This window comes from Nicotiana attenuata, chromosome 2 (genome assembly GCF_001879085.1).
Source record: "Nicotiana attenuata strain UT chromosome 2, NIATTr2, whole genome shotgun sequence".
NCBI lineage: Eukaryota > Viridiplantae > Streptophyta > Magnoliopsida > Solanales > Solanaceae > Nicotiana > Nicotiana attenuata.
In genome coordinates, this window is record NC_031990.1 from 64058208 (window position 1) to 64079720 (window position 21513).

General features: G+C 34.7%; 1 protein-coding gene and 1 long non-coding RNA gene across 7 annotated transcripts; one reads left to right on the plus strand and one right to left on the minus strand.

Moving 5' to 3' along the window:
* On the minus strand, positions 400-4474 carry LOC109211620. 4 transcript variants are annotated; one of them, XR_002065751.1, is made up of 8 exons: positions 4437-4474; positions 4237-4298; positions 4038-4133; positions 3729-3891; positions 3578-3644; positions 1988-2139; positions 1088-1324; positions 400-644 (listed from the first exon to the last, which is right to left on the minus strand). It is a non-coding gene; the product is annotated as an uncharacterized LOC109211620 (long non-coding RNA). The 4 variants fall into 4 exon arrangements; XR_002065754.1 differs by having other exon boundaries at positions 3758-3891; positions 4237-4464; XR_002065750.1 differs by having other exon boundaries at positions 4237-4464.
* On the plus strand, positions 14827-20794 carry LOC109211634. 3 transcript variants are annotated; one of them, XM_019375187.1, is made up of 12 exons: positions 14827-15072; positions 16223-16799; positions 17080-17258; positions 17347-17725; positions 17855-18049; positions 18128-18327; positions 18438-18819; positions 18907-19104; positions 19200-19378; positions 19464-19884; positions 20011-20195; positions 20322-20794. In XM_019375187.1, exons 1-12 carry the CDS (start codon positions 14953-14955, stop codon positions 20571-20573), a joined length of 3267 nt encoding a protein of 1088 aa, XP_019230732.1. In that variant the 5' UTR covers positions 14827-14952; the 3' UTR covers positions 20574-20794. The 3 variants fall into 3 exon arrangements, with proteins under 3 accessions (XP_019230732.1, XP_019230742.1, XP_019230738.1); XM_019375197.1 differs by having other exon boundaries at positions 14828-15072; positions 18149-18327; XM_019375193.1 differs by having other exon boundaries at positions 14828-15072; positions 17858-18049.

A 21513-nucleotide genomic window follows, 5' to 3' on the forward strand; every position in this document is an offset into this window, starting at 1 on the left:
GATTCTTTTATTTAATTAGGAGTCGCCACTTGTAATTGAGTTTTGGTATTCCAAGTCACTCTTTATTGAATCCCTAGTCAAATAAAAAGTTTGACTCCTTATTTATGGTCCGTAAAAACAAATGATTGGGTAACGAATTTTGTTGACCGCAAGGAAGGTGTGAGGCACCCTCAAATCTTATGGTCCTAGCACGATTGCTTTATAACTATATTTAACTTGAAATTAATTTTATATACTTCTGTGCTTTGTTGGATTTGTGTTTTGCCTCTTATTATTTAACTAGATGGCCCGAGCCCATGCTGTGCATGGGCATAAGCCCAACATTATTGTACCTCGGCATTGTTGTACCAAAAAGGTTCATACTTATTTCAATTGTTTAGCATAATAATCATGTGCATATAAAGAAAACATATAATCATGCTGATTAGATATTTACATAATATCTCCATACAATGTACATTCATTTCAGTAATTATGTCATACACAATATGAAATATGCAAGGGCAACCGTACAAAAGAAATTGCACTTCTTGTAAAAGTCAGTCACTCAATAGAACTTCATTGCTATAAGCCTTCTTTTTGCAATAGTATTTGATGAAAGTATCAAATTCAGCCGCATGTCCAATTCCGAATTTTTAGATTCTCTGGGAACAAAGAAGAGGAAAAAGATGTTAAACCTAGGTAGAGCAGGTGACCATACTTTTAGTATTTTGCTAAAAGTTGAATATACAATTTTAATAGAACTTTATCCCAGATGCAGAAAAATATGAGTTGAATTGCAAAAAAGCATGTTAAAATTGCAGGTAAATACACCCAAAAAAGAGCAAAACCCGTAAAGCAAGTGCAGAACACATGAATGAAAACGCATGGAGTGCAAAAAAAGTGCAAAATGCAGGAAAATCTACCAAAAAAATTAGAAGAATATGGTGCAGAAACCGAAAAGTAAGTGCATATTGCACAAATATGGAGCAGAAACTGACAATAATGTGAAAAACAGAACAAAATAACGCAGGAAACCCCTCCCCACAAAAAAAATCAACAATTGAAACTTTGTTGGGAAGGTAAACTTGTAGGAATCAATACTAACAGAGTATGAGAAGAACTGTTCTCTGGAATGAGGGTCAGTGGACATTTTGTATCAGTGGAAACTTGTCCCGCTTCTCTTTTCGCAACTGGTATTAGCTATGAAGTTGAGATCCTTCCCCTTCTCTCCTCCCCACTTGCTTGAGCCAACAGTGATTACTTGGAATTCGCCCATGAAGTAAAATACCAGTTATGGATATGTTTTCTGAGAAATACTTAAGCCATCCCTATACGAACACGTCTGTCCAAGAACCTCATTTCCTTTTAGTAAGAGCTCATTTCTACAGTATTATCTCTTGGTAAAGTTGTCTACTCTTATCTACAGATATTGAAAGAGGAAGAGGAAATATTATTGATTAAAAATTAGTCGTTTCATCTTGACTGGCTTGAAATTCTTAGATCAAAAGCTCAACGTCCGAGGAGATATCTGCAAAGGGTTTCTGTATTTTGTATACTGCATGTTTGAGAGTTTGCTCTTTTTGTGGAAATAAAATATGTGATCTTATAGAAGTCCATGATTATATTCAAATATCAGTTGAACTACACTATCAGAGTTATAATGTATGAAGCTTAATGCCTCCGTGAAGGAAACTATGAAAAACTTTAGAATTATCATCACAGAGCCTAATAATATTTGGACCCTGTCTCATCCAACATTAAGAACCTTTTAGATTGAACACAGCATCTCTGGTAACCAACTCTGACAAACTTCATGGTGCAATTACATTATGTGTGACTTAATAATTTAATGCTTTGACTAAAAGTCCCCTATCTCTCTTTTTAGTTGCTTCAATTCTATAGAGTCTTTATCTCTCCTATATGTAGATTGTGAGATTTATAATACTCTAACCCTTTTAACCAAATAAGAGAGTTAAACAGTTTGAAGGGGGACACAATACAATACCTCATGGTTTCCATTTAAATGAACACATCAGGTGTTTTGCTGTCCTTGCTAAGCATCTCAAGAAGTGTATCGATCGCTTGCCACAAAGATTTATGTCAAGAGCTTCTTTTAGCACCTTCAAGCCACTTCTTTTCTGCTAATGGTGGGGTTAGCTGCAAAAATAAAATAAATTCAACACGACTTCACTAAACTATATAGCTAACAATTGCTTGTTACTTTCTATAACAGTGTGAAAATTTAACATGGCTTAAAATAGTATTCACTAAATTGTTTAAATGTCTAGATTATGCAGTAGCTTTAAAGTGAACTCCACACAATGACCTCACAAGAGATGGCACATATATCAACCAACGAACAGATTCAAGAGGATAAGCAATCTTTCAAGTTTATTCCAGAATAATCAGGATTCGGGATAAGAGATGACGTATAGGTTCTGAAGCTAAACTATGAAGTTTAGCATCAAGGTTACATATTGCTTATTAAGTGACATCGTGGCTGACACCTTCTCAAGCTCAGATATCTATTCTGCAATTATAGGTTGCACAAAACAATTGTGAGCTATGATTGATGTAGAAATGGACTCTTAGAAAATAAGAAAGATATTGAAGACAGAGATCTTTGCTTCTAGAAAATTAATTAGAAAATCTTTGCTTCCAGATAAAATAGATATGACTATAGCTAATGAAATGTGTAGCTATTTGCAGCCTGATAAACACCTTCATTACTATCTTGTTTCTTATTTTAATAGTGAAAACTCTTAAATAGATGCAAGTTCCATTTGTTCCAATTTCCGGCCATCGATGACAGTTTCACGAACCCAAGAACCAACAGAATCTCAGTTATTTTCACAATAACCATCCTAAGTTTAAAAAGATGTCTGCATAACCTCATTGTCAATGAAAAGAAACAGAGATATTTATTTTAACGATTTTCTGGCACGAATTAGATTTCACACACTGATGCAAGCGCTTTGACAACAAGCATTCGCGCTTTGGCATCTCTATAATTTCACATACTATAAAGCATAATTGTCCATCAAAGAAGAAATGTGTACTTCGTTTCTTATCAGTATCCAGTCAAAATAGAAGAGGCACCTCTTAAAACCTCAATTTCAAGCTTCAGAATGATATGTAAACTATCATTTAGCTAGAAACTTAAGCCTTTACTCCCCATAGCCACAAGGTAAGCAGGAGTAATGGACTTTACTGCTCACTATTCAATTTATTAACATTGAGTAAGTGCCAATATCAACAGGTTAATATGGTTTTATCTCACCTTTTGCATTCCCATACGACGCTATATTCCCATTGATTGCGCTAAAGAAAAAGGTCAAATGAGATGTTTTATTATTAAGAGATTATTATAAAGATAATTCAACTTCTGCATCAATTACATTAAAGTAACTACTCACGTTGATGTCACATTAACTTTCGTTACTCAATTATATTTTTTTCCTTTTTCTTTGTTCTATATTAATTGCCTTAAGTAGTAATGTACCCTTTCGTATTCTAAGTGACACAACCACATTCAAGTTAATTTGATCTAACAATGAATATTTCTTCACAAACATCCAAATTAAATTAATAGAACCTTCGAAGAAAGGAAAATGGATATAAAACTGAGTATTGCTCCCCCAACATCATTTTGTCGGCAGATCCTACAATAAGTTTAAGGAAGAAATAACTAAATTAATCTAATAATACACCTTAACCAATCAAAATGAGTGGCAAAAAAGTCTAACCTCATAACTGTGACATTTAGCAAAGTTACCTAAGTAAATTTCAGGAATTCTTCAGACGCATGATCCTTGAACTTTTTTTCATCTTGGTGAATCGCTTCAAACTCAGTCAAAAAGCTACTAAAAGCTAGTGAGCTTTCCAGCTCTCTTTCCATAAACTTCAATCCTGTAAAGCCAAAAACCAGTCTAAATAACATCATATACATATTCTTTTTCAAACACAATCTACTGATCTAAATCCACGCCAACAATATTGTAGAAAATACTAACTAAATCTTTCTTAGGAAACAAGAACACAACGTAGGGGTATACCTTGAAAGAAGCAACAATGTCTCATTTTGGTAAAAGAAGATTGATTATTCCCCAGATTTCCGGTTAACAATAAGGCCCTTATCATTGAATCACACTCTTGTACCTCGCATTGTTGAGCTATTTTACCACCAATGTTGAAAATAAGCAAGATAAGGGCAACCAAAATTATTGATAGAACATAAATGCGTGCATTACTGACCTTTGAGGATTTCGTTCATATAGCCTTTATTTTAATTGAGTTCCTTTCAGTGCCAGTTTTTACTACCAAATTGACACAAAATATTCAGAAGTAGACATGCATAAGCAGAAAATAATATAGTCAGGAATGAAATATCTATAGATAGTGAAAAATTAAGAAATAATATTGTGCATATCTTAAATACAACATAATTTTCTTACCTTCTGAGTTATGGTAAATACTGCATTCAAAATCTCACTATTTGAAAGGTTATACAACACATTGATAGTTGACCCGGCATTTTTTTCCAATCTGTTTGTCACCAGCATCAACATCATTGCTAGGGCTCAAAAAAATTCAATCGTCCCTGAATCTAGAAGTCCAGCGATTTAGTTTTATCATTCTATAATATTTTACTGCATAGAGAAGTCTTTTAAATAGAATTTATTTTACATTATTACAGGTCCACCATACTTGGCCAAGAAAAAGATTAATTGGTAGACAAAAAAAGAATCATCAATGACAGCTTATTAACCATCTCAACTTTAATACCATGGTCAATTACCAAACACAACAAATCCAACTGAAATAACAAGAAAATGCAAAACGCTACTATTGCTTCTAGCCTTCTATAAGTATTTCTACATTTGTATAACTTTTATGAAAAATGTTCCCCAATTCAGAGGAATGTAAAACTTTGTATAGTTGAAGGTAGTCCTAATTTGCTCAATAATACAAAAGAGAAACAGAAGAAATTCTTACCAAATAATTTTGTGTTGTTTCAGGCATATCGCCGAACACTTTGGATTCATCAGTTTGCACAGTTTGAAATCTCATCGTCTTGAGTCAAAATTGAAAAATAATCGAAACAATAAATAAAATAAGAGTAAAAAATAAAAAACAATTCAGATGGAAAGTATTATTAACTATAAGATATATTAGATTTACTGAAAAAAGAAACACAATGAAAGTATGTTTTACAATAAAACCGATATTATCACCATTAAATCTTTGGTATTGTAGCACAGACCCACTTACTTCCTAACAAAAAGACATAAATACAATAGATTTTTTGCACTGACATTTCGATTTACAGTTAGTAATTAGTTCAAAAAGACGAACAGATATCAACGATGAGTAAGCCAAAATAATATAAGCTTATATGCACCAGGTACAATCTCAAACATGCATGTGCACATCAGATAGAGTAGACTTACTGACATGCATATAGAAAATCAAGCTAGAAATTATGCGGAAGAGTAAGAAAACTAAAATTGAAGCAAAAATAGATAAACTTTTAAAGGAATTCCGAAGTGAACGGCAGAAATCACTGCAAGAAAGGCAAAAAACAGGGGAAAACTTACCAGAAGTAACGAATAAAATAAAAGCTAGAAAATTAGAAACCGAAAATGGATAATTTGGGAAATGATACCCAGAAGCGATGAGCAATTATCAGATAGAGGAAAAAGAAATATAGAGGAGTTGAAGAAAGATATGAAAATGTTCCTTGTAACCTAAAACATACAGAAATATGAAATTTGCAGGTGCTAATCAGTATAAATTAACTTCCGACATTCAACTGAAAGAACTCACACATGCAAGACATAAAATGTAGAAAGCATAAAGAAATCAAGAGAAAAAATAGGAAAAAAAAAAAAAGAAAGACCAAGAGGAATCCAGCATAAATAGAAACAAAGACATGAGGAAATTTTTTAGGAAATCACTTTAATTGTTATTACTAACAATCCCAATAACAAAGAAAAAACGTAAAATTGCTCTCTGTCGCTGTAAATTAACACATGCATGATTGGAAAAACATAGGAAAGACAAATAATATTTATCTCCCTGCCTTTTTCTAGTGAGAAACTTGAAAAGCTACAAATGAAATCCAAAAAGGAGTACCAAAAGTTAAAAAAAATAAAAAAATAGAAAGGCAAACAGAAGAAAATTAAACGGAAAGGAAAAGAATCTAGCAAAAATTTACCCACAAATTAGACAAAATGGAGAACGTTGAAACCCAGATAGAGACTCACGAAATGAAATAAACCATCAAAGAAATGCACTGCTAGAATATAGAAGAGAAATAGATGAATGAGAGAGAAAAACCATTGAAATTAAAGTGGGTAGAAGACCGTACCTTTTTCAGTGAAGAAGATAAAGTGGCTGGATAGTAGACAATGGAAAGTGTAAAAGAAAGGAAATAAATGGTAAAGTAAAAGTTGAGCACGTGGAGAACAAAAGGACACATGTGGTCCACTTTCAATGGGTCTTGTATTAACATAATAATGGGTCCAGTCCAGGTTCTAGAAATATTCATGTATCAAATTACCAAAACACCCTTGGTCGTCCAAGGAACCTTTGCTTATTACATAGTTATTATGTCATGACCACACCACGTAAACGAATCCGTGATCAACACTTGATTTATTAATTTATCATAATCGTGCTATACAAGAAAATCCGCAATCGATAAATAATTGTTTATGCCTTAAACTTTTGAGATATTATCACATTTTACGGTTGATGTGAATTTAACTCTGGAATTCTATTAATAAATGTTAGAACTACGCTACGCAATCGAATGTGTAGTTACGACAAAGGTTTAATAAAATTAATGTAACGGCCCGACCGGTTGTTTTGAGCTCTAGCACGTTGTTTGGCGGTTTGCGGCCATGAGTAGCTTCACTTCGGGTATTATGACTTGTACGCGTGGTCGGAATAGAATTTCGGGAAGTTCGAGTTGATTTGGAAAGAACATCCTCATTTCAAAAGCTTCAAGTTGGACGAATTGACTAAGATTGGATTTTTGAGTAAACGACCTCGGAATCGGAAGCTAAAGCTCCCAGCAGGTTCGTATGATGATTTCAGAACTTGGGCGTATGTTCAGATCGGGTTTTGGATAACCCCGGGAGCGTTTCGGCACCTATTGTGGAAGTTAGCATTTTGAAAGAGTTTCATGAATTTGGGGTAGAGGTGTATTTTATGTTATCGATGTCTGTTTAAGATTCCGAGTCTGAGAATAGCTCTGTATGGTGATTCTGGTATTGGGTGTGCGTCCGGAAGTGGATTTGGAGGTTCGTAGGTCATTTTGGGGTCATTTGGCTAAAGTTAGAAATTTGAAGGTTTTTGAGAAGTTTGACCGGAAGTGGACTTTTTGATATAGGGGTTGTTACATCCCATATTTTCGTACATGAAAGTACTCCACAAGTAAATTGATGAAAGCTCGGAAATGAGATGTTACGTCTCGCATTTTCGTACGTTAATGTTCCGTCATAAGTTAATCGACGTAAGTTCGGGAATGAGATTTTCTTCAGATTATAAGCATTATGCTATTTCAAACACGTGATGAGTAAATTCGTAAAGGTAAAAAGGTAAGCAAATAGAAAAAAATGAGTTCGTCAAAGTTTGGAAATTCGGGATAAAATACGGTCCAAGGTATAATACCCCGTATTTATGGACTATTGCCATACAAGGTACCATATGACCATGATAGTATGATGTGTATTAAAAATAAGTAGCATTTTAAGTAATTTGAGATAATTCTTGATTACGTGAGTAATTGGTTAATTATTGATTTAATGAAAAATTAACCATGTAATTAAGGATTTGTGGATAATTGTAGGAGGAGACAAAGCCCTCTCCCCCCGTGGCAGCAAGTAGAGGAGGATTAAATATGACTTGACTTTGGACAATTAGTTAAGATGACACATGGATAATCTTCTAAGACAGTCCTTGCGAACACATAGAAGAGAATGCATAATACTTATCCCTATATTTGTCTTGAATTAATACCAAATTCATTTGATAAGTAAGTTATACAAAATGCAAAGCCAAGAACTCTTATCTTGAATGAATACAAAGAATCCATTTCGTAAGTGGGTTATACAAATGCAAAGCCAAGAACTCTTATCTTGAATGAATATATAAATTCATTTGGCAAATGAGTTATACAAAATACAAAGCCAAGGACGATAGTTACTCCATAATATAATAGCAATGGGATTTTTCGATTCTAAGGAAGTACGGTGTAATCCTTCCCAAGAATATCACACGAATTTTTCCCTACTCCAGGTATGTTAAAGCTATCCCTTTTTTGGCATGATCCATATGATACAAACGAAACGAGCAAAGGCACAACTTCCATAAATGAATTCCAAAGAAGCCTATGTTCTTGATTCCCCATGTATCCTATTATTCTATCATTTGTTCATGGGTCTCAGAAAATACATTAGTTGATAAAGTTTATTTCATGATATTAATCAGAGGTATAATGGTCTTATGACGTGCCGAGAGATTTTAATGACGTACTTCTCATGCATTGCAATCATTTATACATGTACATTGACCCATGACCAGATGGCGTTATATACGCATATTTATATGTATATATATGTATATGGGATATGAGAAAAGGTTACGGCATTATATACGCACCACCACCTGATCAGCTGGTATACGATGATGATTTTGCCCACAGTGGCCGAGATGTTATGAACACATGTACCTATGCACGACATGACATTCATACACATATGCATGACACTATAAGTATTTCATGATTTACAGAGTTATCCAGACTTACAGGTTAAGTCATTTAATCCATGTTTCTTCTATGTCTTTTATATACTTATTTATGTGCCTTACATACTCGGTACATTAATCGTACTGACGTCCCTTTTGCTTGGGGATGCTGCGTTTCATGACTGGCGGTCCCGATAGACAGGTCGAGAGTCCTCCAAGTAGGCTATCAGCTCAGCGGAAGATGTTGGTGCGCTCCATTTGCTCCGGAGTTGCTTGTTTGGTCAGTATGATTTAGATATGTATTGTTTGGAATGACGGGGCCCTGTTTCGACCTTTATGATAAGTATGTACTCTTAGAGGTAGACAGATGTCATGTATACAGATACTTGTATGGCCTTGTTGGCCTATATTTTAAATATATAATGGATCACATTGACCTTATAGGCCCGTATGTCACAGGTATGAGTTTCTACATCAGGTGGGTCGTTCTATGTTGGGTATTCCCTCATGTTTACTCTAGTTATTTCATGACGCCCCTTCTGGACCACTTAGCTATGATGATGTAATAAGAAAGATACATTACTTTGGTACTCGGTTGAGTAAGGCACCGGGTGCCCGTCACGGACCATCGGTTTGGGTCGTGACAAGGGTCTTCCGATTTTGGAAATTGGAGTATGCCCGTAATATCGAATGTACTTGTGTACAGAATTTGAGGTCAATCGGCCGTGATTTGATAGGTTTTGGCATCGAATGTTGAAGTTTGAAGTTTTAAAGTTCATTAAACTTGAATTGGAGTTAGATTCATGGTTCTAGCGTTGTTTGATGTGATTCGAAGGCTCGACTAAGTTCGTAATGTGTTTTGGGACACGTTGGTATAATTGGTTCAGGTCCCGAGGGCCTCGGTGGATTCTGGATGGCAAACAGATCGATTTTGACTTGAAGGAGGAGCTGAAGGGGGTTCTGGTTGCTGGTGTAACCGCTTAGGTGGAAGCTTCATCGCAGAAGCGAGGCAGTGAACCACAGAAGCGGCTGGGAGTGAGTGGGGCAGAGGCCACAGATGAGAAGGACTTTTCGCACCTGTGTGATCGCAGATGCGGTCTTGGCAGCGCAGAAGCGGACTGGGGCAGCTGGGGGCTTTCTTGCAGAAGCGGAATGCCGCCGCACCTGCGGAACCGCAGAAGCGGTCCAGTGATTGCAGGTGCTAAAGCCGGGGCTGGCCAGTGTCATCTTTAAAACGAGGTTTTGGCTCTATCTCACTTCATTTAGCCCATGAGAGCCGATTTTGGAGCATTTTTTGTTACACCCCATATTTTCGTACATGGAAGTACACCATAAGTAAATTGATATAAGATCGGAAATGAGATGTAGCGTTCCGCATTTTCATACATTGAAGTTTTATCGTAAGTTAATCGACGTAAGTTCGGGAATGAGATTTATTTTGAGATTATAAGTATTATGCTATTTCAAACAAGTAATAAGTAAATTCGTGAAGGTGAGAGGGTAAGCGAACCGAAGAAAATGAATTTCGTCGAAATTTGTCATTTTGGAATAAAATACGGCCGAGCTAAAATGCCCGGTATTTATGGACTAGTGTCATACAAGGTACTACATGACCATGATAGTACGGTATATAAAGTGTGCTAAAATTAAATAGTATTTCAAGTAATTTGAGATAATTCTTAATTAAGTGGATAAGAATAATTTTTGGGCTGCCACATGGCATTAAGCCAAGCCAAGTGGCATGAATATGCATGATGAGTCAAAAGGCTTAATTTGCCACATAAGAGTCTTATGGATAACCACCTTGGTTGATGTCTTAGTTGGGGAATGTGAATTAAATAAAATCAGCCACGTTACCAAATACTTTTCCCTAGTAATACCATTACAAATTAAAGAAGTAGTGATAATCTAGTGCTACTCCATTTGTGAAGCAAGCTAAAGAACATGGCTTTATTCACCATTTCACATTCAGTCATTCTTTCACATATTCTGATTGCTTTAGTTTGTTTCACCAACCCATGCTTCAGCTTCAGAGCTAAACATTTTAATTCTAACGGAGGAATTCTCAACAAATGAATTCGTTTGAATTTAACAACGCTACAGCAGTGTGAGACGCAATTCGGAGGAAGCACGGTACAATCTTTCTCAGGAATATCATACAGGTTTTTCCCTAATTCGATCCGCCGTTATGTCTTCTTCACAAAAGACATGTGTTAGAGGAATTGTCAAGAGAATCGGTCCAGGTATGTTAAGGCTATCCCTTATTTCTTTTGGCATGATCCATACGACGCGAACGAAACGAGCAAATGCACAACTTCCATAAATGACTCTATTCATAGAAATACTAGGGGTGTCTATATTCTTGATTCCCCATGTGAATTATTATTATATCTTTTGTTCATGGGTCTCAGAAAAATACGTATTCGATAAAGTTTATCTGACAGGTATGTTACTTTTATGACATTCCGAGATAAAGTTTATCTGACAGGTATGTTACTTTTATGACATTCCGAGGAATCTTATCGTATTTCTTATGCATTTCATACATTTATACATGTACATTGACCCATGACCAGATGGCGTTATATATATATATATGTATATATATATATATATGGGAAAATGTTACGGCGTTATATACGCACCACCATCTATCAGCTGGTATACGTTGATTATTTTGCCTACAGTGGCCGAGATGATATGATGGGATGCCCTCAGAGGCCTGATGATGTTATGAAACATGTATGCACGACATGACATTCATACGCATATGCATGACACTATAATTATTTCATGATTTGCAGAGTTATCCAGACTTACAGATTGTATCATTTACTCTATATTTTTTTCATGTCTATTATGTATTTATTTATGTGTCTTACATACTCGGTACATTATTCGTACTGACGTCCCTTTTGCCTGGGGACGCTGCGTTTCATGCTCGTAGGTCCCGAAGGGTCTTTTGGATAACCACCTTGGTTGATGTCTTAGTTGGGGAATGTGAATTAAACAAAATCAGCCACGTTACCAAATACTTTTCCCTAGTAATATCATTACAAATTAAAGAAGTAGTGATAATCTAGTGCTGCTCCATTTGTGAAGCAAGCTAAAGAACATGGCCTTATTCACCATCTCACATTCAGTCATTCTTTCACATATTCTGATTGCTTTAGTTTGTTTCACCAACCCGTGCTTCAGCTTCAGTGCTAAACATTTCAATTCTAACGGAGGAATTCTCAACAAATGAATTCGTTTGAATTTCACAACGCTACAGCAGTGTGAGACGCAATTCGGAGGGAGCACGGTACAATCTTTCTCAGGAATATCATACAAATTTTTCTCTACTTCGATCCGCCGTTATGTCTTCTTCGCAAAAGACGTGTGTTAGAGGAATTGTCAAGAGAATCGGTCCAGGTATGTTAAGGCTATCCCTTATTTCTTTTGGCATGATCCATACGACGCGAACGAAACGAGCAAATGCACAACTTCCATAAATGACTCTATTCATAATAATACTAGGGGTGTCTATATTCTTGATTCCCCATGTGAATTATTATTATAACTTCTGTTCATGGGTCTCAGAAAAATATGTATTTGATAAAGTTTATCCGACAGGCATATTACTTTTATGACATTCCGAAAAATACGTATTTACTCATATGATTAATTTAAAAAATAATTGAATTGGATTCTCTTGCTAAATAATTGATTAAAAAATTTAATTATTTGTTTTTAACATAAAAAATAATTTATTCTGTGTTGATTCAGATCTTAATATTATTTCATCTCTTGTTTTAAATATTTAACCTTAATTATAATTTTATCCACCATAAATTTTATTTTCAAAGAGTAAAAGATTGATATGACATTTCACTTTTAGATCTTTATGCTTGTAGAATCATTAGTAGTATTGACTCTTACCAACCATTTTTTTTTCTCTTTCTCATACATTTATATTCTTAAATATTATCTTAGTTGTTATTTAATAATTGGGTATTTTTTAATATTACACGAAAAATTGATTAAAAATATTATTTGAGTAGGAAAATAGTTCAAATATAATATAAAAATATATTACCGTGGGGGTATTTTTTTTTTCTCAATTTCAACTCTTTATGCAGTCCATTTAATATTACTTTTATTTTTTTTGGTATTGAACATTATGGAGTGGTAATGTATTGCCAATACGGATGATTCTTATGAAATTGATTTTATTAAACCTTTCTACATATTTTTAATAAGAATTTAATAGACAAAATTATTAATTTTAAAATATTAAATATTAAAAATTAGCATAGAAGGTATTGTAGTCCAAAAAATTGGTTAGTGCAGTTAGGTCCTTTCCCTATGAGTTATTCCGTTTAATATTTTAGGGCTATTTTGGCATCTTAATATTGTATTTATGCTTTTATAATGATATAGGCTATCCTTTTTCTAAATAGATTTGGACAATACAATACATTCTCAAATTAAATTAATAATAGGACATTATAATACGTTTTCAAATTAAATTAGTAATAAGAACTTTTAAGAAGTATATCCTAAAAGTAATAGGATTACATGACTAAAGATATTTACTTGTTCAATTTCATATGAATTAGACAGCCCGAAAGTATTTATAATAATAGAATTCCTAAAGGTAATCATGTAGGATTCATAACGTGTACTATTATGTCCTAAAACTAAAAGGATTATAAGGCTCATATCTAGAATTCCGATTATGTCCTTTTATTATGAGTTATTATGCTTAATATTGTAAGGTTATTTTTGTAAACCGACATTGTATTCATGCTTTTATAATAACATAGATAATTAAAGAAAACCAAAAATTTGGTCTTGGTGTAAGAATTGCTGGTTTGAGAGATGAATTAGTACTTCAGTACTTGGTAGTTAGTAGTAGTATAACATCCACTTTTAATCCTATAGTAAAGGTATACACCTTATTTATTATAAACCAAAATTATTTTAAAATATTATTTTCTATAACTACCTTTTATATTTAATAGCAAAATAAGTATTTATGGTATATACTACCATTGAGGCATGAAATAAGGCATGAAATATGCTATTTAAGTCTTTCCTCTCTCTTAGACAGCTGGACATACCTATTTTTAAGGTGATTGTCGTTACTGTATTCATGAATACATGACGCGAATACATGTGAATACATGCGCGTACAACTAGACTGCCTTGATTTTAGGCGCTTTTTATTGCTGTATTCATGAATACAGCAGATCGACGCTTTTTGCTATTGTATTCATAGATACATGGCGCGAATACATGTGAATACATGCGCGCACAGCTGGACTGTCATGATTTTAGACGCTTTTTATTGTTGTATTCATGAATACAGCAGCGCGACGCTTTTTGCTGTTGTATTAATGAATACATGGCGCGAATACATGTGAATACATGCGCGTACAGCTAGACTGCCTTGATTTTAGGCGCTTTTTATTGTTGTATTCACGAATACAACAGCGCGACGCTTTTTGCTGTTGTATTCATGGATACATGGCGCGAATACATGCACGTACAGCTGGACTGTCCTGATTTTAGGCGCTTTTTGCTGTTGTATTCATGAATACATGGCGCGAATACATGTGAATACATGCGCATACAGCTGAACTGCCCTGATTTTAGGCACTTTTTACTACTGTATTCATGAATACAGCAGCGCGAATACATGTGAATACATGCGCGTACAGTTGGACTGCCCTGATTTTAGGCGCTTTTTGTTGTTGTATTCGAAAATACATGTGAATACATGTTCGTACAGCTGGACTGCCCTGATTTTAGGCGCTTTTTGTTGTTGTATTCATGAATACAGCAGCGCGAATACAGCGAGCACACTACCGTAACAACTGGATAGTAGCTATAGGAAGTTAATAGCCAATCTTAATTACAGGAAGTTAAGAGCCAGTAAACAGTAGCGGTTTCCGAAAATTCCTCTGTTGAAAAATCATTACTAATTCTATACTAATATCTTCAATTTGATGTTAATTTCTTCTTCATAGAAATGGCGGCAACTTATCATGATGAACCAAAATAAGTAATTTATTATTTGTCTCCTCGATCTTGGGTTAATCTATCAAATCAATGCTCATAATATAATTTTTAGTTGCCTCCCACTCTGCACTCCATTAAGCAATTAATTAAGAAGTAAAGGGAACTAACTCTGTTGCTCTATCACTTACCATCTTCTTCAATTGGCAAGTCATGGCTGCTAAGCCCCAATTGCAAAATGGTGAAGGCTCTTCCCATTGGAAGTCTTCTACTAACATTACTCAACCCAAGTTCTTCAAGATTATTTTATCCCAACATGAACGCAGCCGTCTAGTAACCAATCTCTTCCTTCTTCCTTTTTTTCCTTCTTTTGCTGCTATTTTGAATCTATGTCCTATGTGTGTGTAGATGTGTTGAACCTAAGATTTTTGTGTGCATACATCAGCTATAATTTTCTTTTTGTATCATTTAGTTCTTCTTATTTCACCTGTAATCACATGTCTTGACTTCATGCTAAGCAAATTAAGACTGAGATTTAGATCCTATGAGTTCTTTAGAAGAGAGTCTGAGATTATTCTTTCCATGTAAACTCGTTAATTCAAGTATCACAAATTCACAATATAAAGGAAAAGCAAGAAATAAGAGTGATGTATGCATTTTTGTCTACACTTCCTCCATATCATTTGCGTGATAGTGTTTGATTGGCCACAGAATTTTAAGGAAAAAATAAAAACCTTTTAAAACTTGCAGTCTTAAACATCCTATCCTATGACATTTTTGTGCATTCATTTCGGAACACACTAAAAAGAAAATAGTGTCACATAAATTAAAATGAAACAAAGCAGTAAATTTTATTTTTCCAATTTGAATATGGGCAATGACTCTGAATTTACAATTTAATTTCTCAGGGCTAGTAGTTCAGATCATTAGAAAACATTTGTAGGTCAGTGCTGGCAGTGATACAAAATGAGAAATAAGTTATATAAAAGTTGGGAAAAGAGTATAATGAAGAAACTAACAAAGGCTGTTAACAAATTTAGGCCTATGATTTTGTATGAGTTACAGGAATTCATGGTCAATTTTAGGTCTAGACTTCTATGAAAGAGTAAAGTAGCTACATTAAGGGGAACAGTATGAATGAGCAACTTTATGAAATTGTTAATCTTATTGGAATACATTAGTTTATTTTCCACATCTGTTGCTTAGATCGTCTGATACAGAAGAATGAATTCATATCTTCTCATAATCTATAGTAAAATTGAGATTTCGCAATTCACAGGTTAATTACATCCAAAAATATCCGCTATCTTTTCTAGTTGGCCTAATTAGATTACTGTGGGTATTTTTGTTTTAGTAGTTAATTCTGAAAGAACAGAGAATACACTATGCAAGTATATTGGAGGATTTTCTCAGGAAAATAACAGGTATATTTTACTGTGATTCCAGATGTATGAAACTGAGTCCAGGTCTCCTTTGTATGCAGAGGATTCCGGAAGACTTTGCGAGCAGATATTGCAAGAACATGCTAAACCCTGTGTATCTTGAGGTTCCCACTGGAGAAGTATGGGAGGTTGAAGTGGTTCATTCTCAAGGCCAAATTTGTCTAGGCATTGGATGGCAAGATTTCAGCGACTTCTATTCAATAAGCTGCGGGCACTTTTTGATGTTTGGATACAATGCTCGTTCTCATTTTAATGTCACTATATTTGATTTGAGTGCATCAGAAATTGAATATCCATACAGTTCTGCCCATGGTATACACACTCCCATTTCTTATTCCCATGAAACACGCCATGCACCAGAAAGAGACCAGTCCGAGTCGGATGATTCTGTAGAGATCCTGGAGGGTATTCCCAGAAGCCAGAAAGCGAACCCAATAGTTCCTTATATGGTTGAGAATTCTGTTGAGAACCTAGACCATTGTCCATTAGGACAGTCCAGCAAAAGACAAAAACAAGAAGGAGACACAGAGGATGATGTTTTTGTTGACATGCATATCAAAAGAATGAAGGTTGAGAAGTTGCAAGAGGATGTAGCTTCTTTCACACGAGAAGGCCAAAGTGAGTATTGTATCTGCTCTTATTGGCTATGAACTGAATATTCTGTACAAGTTTAAGTTCTATACACTGCCGGTGTAAAATATATTTACACAATCATGTAATTAGGTAATTACAAGTAAATCTTTATGATAAGCTTCAATTAGTAGCGGGGTTAAATGGTAACTAATCTACTATCACAGGTTAAACTACACTGATGGTGTAAAATATCTTTACACTGGCAGATGTATATAACTTAAATCCATTTAGTATTAACAAAATAATCTTAAATTTCTATTTGAAGAAAGCTGTGAAGGCTGTTGTACGCACATGCAGCAATCCAAGAATGTTTATGATGAGAACAAGACAGTAATGGACAAAGAAAGGGCTATAGCCTATCAAAGAGCAAAAGGTTTTAAATCTAAGAATCCGTTCATTATATCTTTTATGCAACCATCATATGTCTTCTCTCCATTCAATCTGGTAAGTTACAAGCTATAAACTGACTGATCTTTCTTGTTCCATCCTGCACAACGTTAAAATCGATTTACTGAGCTATCTCCTTTGGCAGTCCATGTCATTGAAATTTGCTAGGAAGTATTTCCTTGAGAACTACAGAAATTTAGTGCTTCGTGTTCCAGGCAGGGGATCTTGGTCTGTCAAATGCACTTTCGGAACAACAAATGCTAAGATCTTCTGGAAGGCATTCGTGATGGACAATAAGTTGAAACCTGGTGATGTTTGCGTCTTTGAAGTGATTAAGGGCGCTAAGCTCTTGATGGATATCACAATATTTCCAGCTGCTGGAAGCACACCAATGCATAAAATAGCTGGAGAAGTGCCAGGGGTTTCAGATAAATCTGTTCCATTTTCTCAATCCAGAATAGTTCAGACCAAGAATTTAAAGCAGCGGAGAGGAGGTGCATGTGGTTTCAATTCAAAAGTTAAAGGTGATGAAGTTATTCTCTTTATAAGATATTCTGAAATATACGTAATGATCAGATACTTACATTTTAGCGTCCATTGTACAAGTTAATTTCTTGATAGTTTTGAAAAGGTTATATTTACTTGAATTTCAGCAGAACATGGCGAAGGCACTGGGATTGAACATCCTTTTGAGATTTTGGGCCATTGTCTGTTAGGACAGTACAGGAAAAGAAAAAGACTAGAAAGGGATGCAGAGGATGATGTTCCATTTGATACTCACACCAAAAATATCAAGGTGGAAACGTCACAGGAGGATGTAGCTTTGCCTTCTTTCAGAAAGACCAAAAGTAAGATAGTGTTTACTCTGACTTACTGGCTATGAACAGAATTGATCATCTGCTTACATGACAAATAGTAATACATAGATTTTGAATTTCTGTTCGAAGAAAGCGGAGAAAGTTGCAGGATGCACACGCAACAAACCACGATTGTTTGTGGTAAGAACAAAGCAGTAATGGACAAAGAGCAGGCTATGGCATATCAAAGAGCAAAAGCTTTTAAATCTAAGAATCCATTCATTATATCTTTTATGCAACCATCATATGTTTCTAAACCATATAATCTGGTAAGCTATAAGCTATATACTTTATAGAGTTTCCAGTATTCTGATCTTTAGTCAATCCATATGGATGCATGCTGTTATACTCAATTTACCATATCCATCTGTTTTGGCAGAACATATCAGCCACATTTGCAAGGAAGTACTTCCGGGATGAATATAGCAATTTTGTACTTCGTGTTCCAGGCAGGGGATCTTGGTCTGTCGAATGCTTCCTGGGAACATCAAACGCACAAATTCGTTCTGGTTGGAAGGCATTTGTGCTGGACAATAAGTTAAAATATGGAGATGTTTGTGTCTTTGAAGTGATTAAGGTCACTAAGCTCTTGATGGATGTCACCATATTTCCAGCAGCTGGAAGCACACCAATGCTTAAGATAGCTGGAGAAGTGACAGGGGTTTCTGATAGTAAAAGAAAGATTATCAAAACTGATATTTATGTTCCATGCTCTTCTCCAAAAGTAGTTCACACCAATAGATTAAAGCAGAGGAGAGGAGGTTCATATTTCACATTTTTAGCGTTCATTCTTCTAGTTAGTTTTCTTGATCTTTTCAACAAGGTTATATTGGCTTGAATTTCTTCAGAAGAACATGATGAAGGCACTGGGATTGAGAGTTCTGTTGAGATTCTAGGCCATTGTCCATTAGGACATGACAGCAAAATAAAAAGACTAGAGGAGGAGACAGAGGATGATGTTTCAATTGACATTCATGCCAAAAGTATCAAGGTGGCGAACACACAAGAGGATGTAGCTTCACCTTCTTTTACAGGAAAAACCAAAAGTAAGAAAGTGTTTACCCTGGCTACTAACAGAATTGATCATCTGCTTAAATGACAATTTAGTAGTAATACATTGATTTTGAATTTCTCTATGAAGAAAGTGGAGAAAGTTGCCGGATGGACAAGCAACAGTCCAAGAGGGTTTACGATAAGAACACGACAGTATTGGACAAAGAGAGGAGTGTAGCATATCAAAGAGCAAAAGATTTTAAATCTGAGAATCCATATGTTATGTATTTTATGCAACCATCGTATGTCTCGATACCATACAGACTGGTAAGCTAAGCTAAACTTTATGGACTGAGAATCCATTTAGTGCATGCCATTATGCTCAATTTACTATGTCCATCTGTTTTGGCAGGACATATCATTCTTATTTGCTAGGAAATATCTCTGGGAGAAATGTGGCTTTTTAGTGCTCCGTGTTCCTGGCAGGGGATCTTGGTCTATTAAATACGTCCTGGGAAAATCAAAAACAAAAATTTGTTTCTATTGGAAGGCATTCGTGCTGGACAATAAGTTAAAATTTGGTGATGTTTGTGTATTTGAATTGATTAAGGGCACTAAGCCCATTTTAGATGTCACTATATTTCGTACAGCTGAGAACAAACCAGTGCATAAGATAGATGGAAAATTGCCAGGGGTTTCTGATTGTAAAAACAAAACTATCAAAACTGAGAATTCAGTTCCATGTTCTCAATCCAAAATAGTTCGAAGCAGGAAACTGAATCTTGAAAAGCAGCAGAAAGGAAATTTAGATGGTTTCACTTCAAAAACTAAAGGTGATTGAATGCCTCGCTACAAAGTATTCTGATGTATACAGAAAGATCATACCTTTAATTTTTAGGATCAATTAAAGGTACTTTCTTGATTGTTCAATGTGGCCGTGTTGGCTTGATTTTCTGCAGAAGAACTCAGTGAAGATGCTGGGAAGCATGTGCAACAATCCAAGTCTTCTTGTAAGGGCAGTGCAGTGGCCAAAGAAATGGTCTTAGCATATCAAAGAGCAAAAGCTTTTACATCAGAAAATCCATTCTTCATATGTTTCATGCAACCATCATATGTGTCTTCTGCCATCGGACCGATGCAATTGGTAAGATAGCTATTCTTGCATATATATCTTAGTGACATAAAGCTAATCCCTGATTATAAGGATTATCACTGTTAATTAATGATGAATCTTTCGTTCTGTATAATAATGCATCCTTCAAATATACAGTCCATAACGCTGCCGATAGCTAGGAAATTTTTTGCTACTAAACATAGTGATGTGATACTTCAAAATTCAAGCAAGAGATCATGGGCAGTAAAATGTAGTCTTGGAACAGTAAACGCTAAGTTGACCTCCGGTTGGAAGGAGTTTGTGCTGGACAATAACCTAAAAGTAGGTGATGTTTGTGTGTTCGAAAGGGTTAGTAGATCTAAACTATTGTTCAATGTCATCATATTTACTTCTGCTGAAGGTATGTAAGATGGTTTCACTTGTTTAGTACTTTAAACTCCTATGCATATTTTGTTTAACTAGTCTATTTTAGTTGCTTGTTTTTGAAAGGGAGGAAACGATGTATATTATTCTCCCTAAGCACAACCTTAGCTTTTGGTGTATTTGAATTTGTAAACTTGAACTTGTTGTAAAGAGTTGAGCTTGCTCGACTCCATGTTGTATAGAATGCAGCTCTATGTGGTTGTATATAGCAATAATTTTAGGTCATTTTTCTTATGGAATAGTTTCACAGTTAAACATGCACATCTGATCATCTACAGGAACCTTCCTTAACAGGTTTTAGGTCATTTTTCTTATGGAAGTCAAGGGGGAGAAATTCATAAATAATCAGATTTACGAGTGGTCATTCAAAAATAGTCACAGTTTTAAAAGTAATCGAAATTTAGTCACGTAAAGATAAATCTGAATGAAAACACTGTTCAAAATTCGGAAAATACTCCAGTATATTATAATGGAGTTCCAGCATAAGTATACTAGAATTTGTCTGCTTTAAGGAAATCATGTTTTCATAAACTATATATAGAACTAAAAAGTTTTTTAATACTTATTTTTCTATTTTGTGTATTAGTACATGACGTTAGTCTCAATTAAAAAAGTCTCTTAACATTAATAAATTAAAGTTTTTTCTCCCAACGAATTAGAGTCACGTTCTTTGCTTTTTTAATCCTTATATGGAAATTTGTTTGAGTAGCTAAAAGCTAGTAGTTTCCATGAATATAAAATTCTAATTGACGTCTAATTCCTAAATGTTTGAAAAGTTATAAATAGTACAATTTTATCCAATATGTTTAGAAAAATTGTTCAATATTTTATGGGAAAGAAAATAATATGGATTCCCGTATATCTATATGTTATTATCCTACTTGAATCTCAAAGTGCTTAACTATGTACACCTGGAAGTATTTAA

What these genes read in the sequence shown, in the direction of transcription:
- LOC109211634 (XM_019375187.1), top strand. Translation starts at nt 14,953, where the DNA reads ATGGCTGCTAAGCCCCAATTGCAAAATGGTGAAGGCTCTTCCCATTGG. An exon ending in TCTTCTCTCCATTCAATCTG is followed by an intron (nt 17,259 to 17,346) that starts GTAAGTTACAAG and finishes CTCCTTTGGCAG; the next exon opens with TCCATGTCATTGAAATTTGC. An exon ending in TTTTACAGGAAAAACCAAAA is followed by an intron (nt 19,105 to 19,199) that starts GTAAGAAAGTGT and finishes TTCTCTATGAAG; the next exon opens with AAAGTGGAGAAAGTTGCCGG.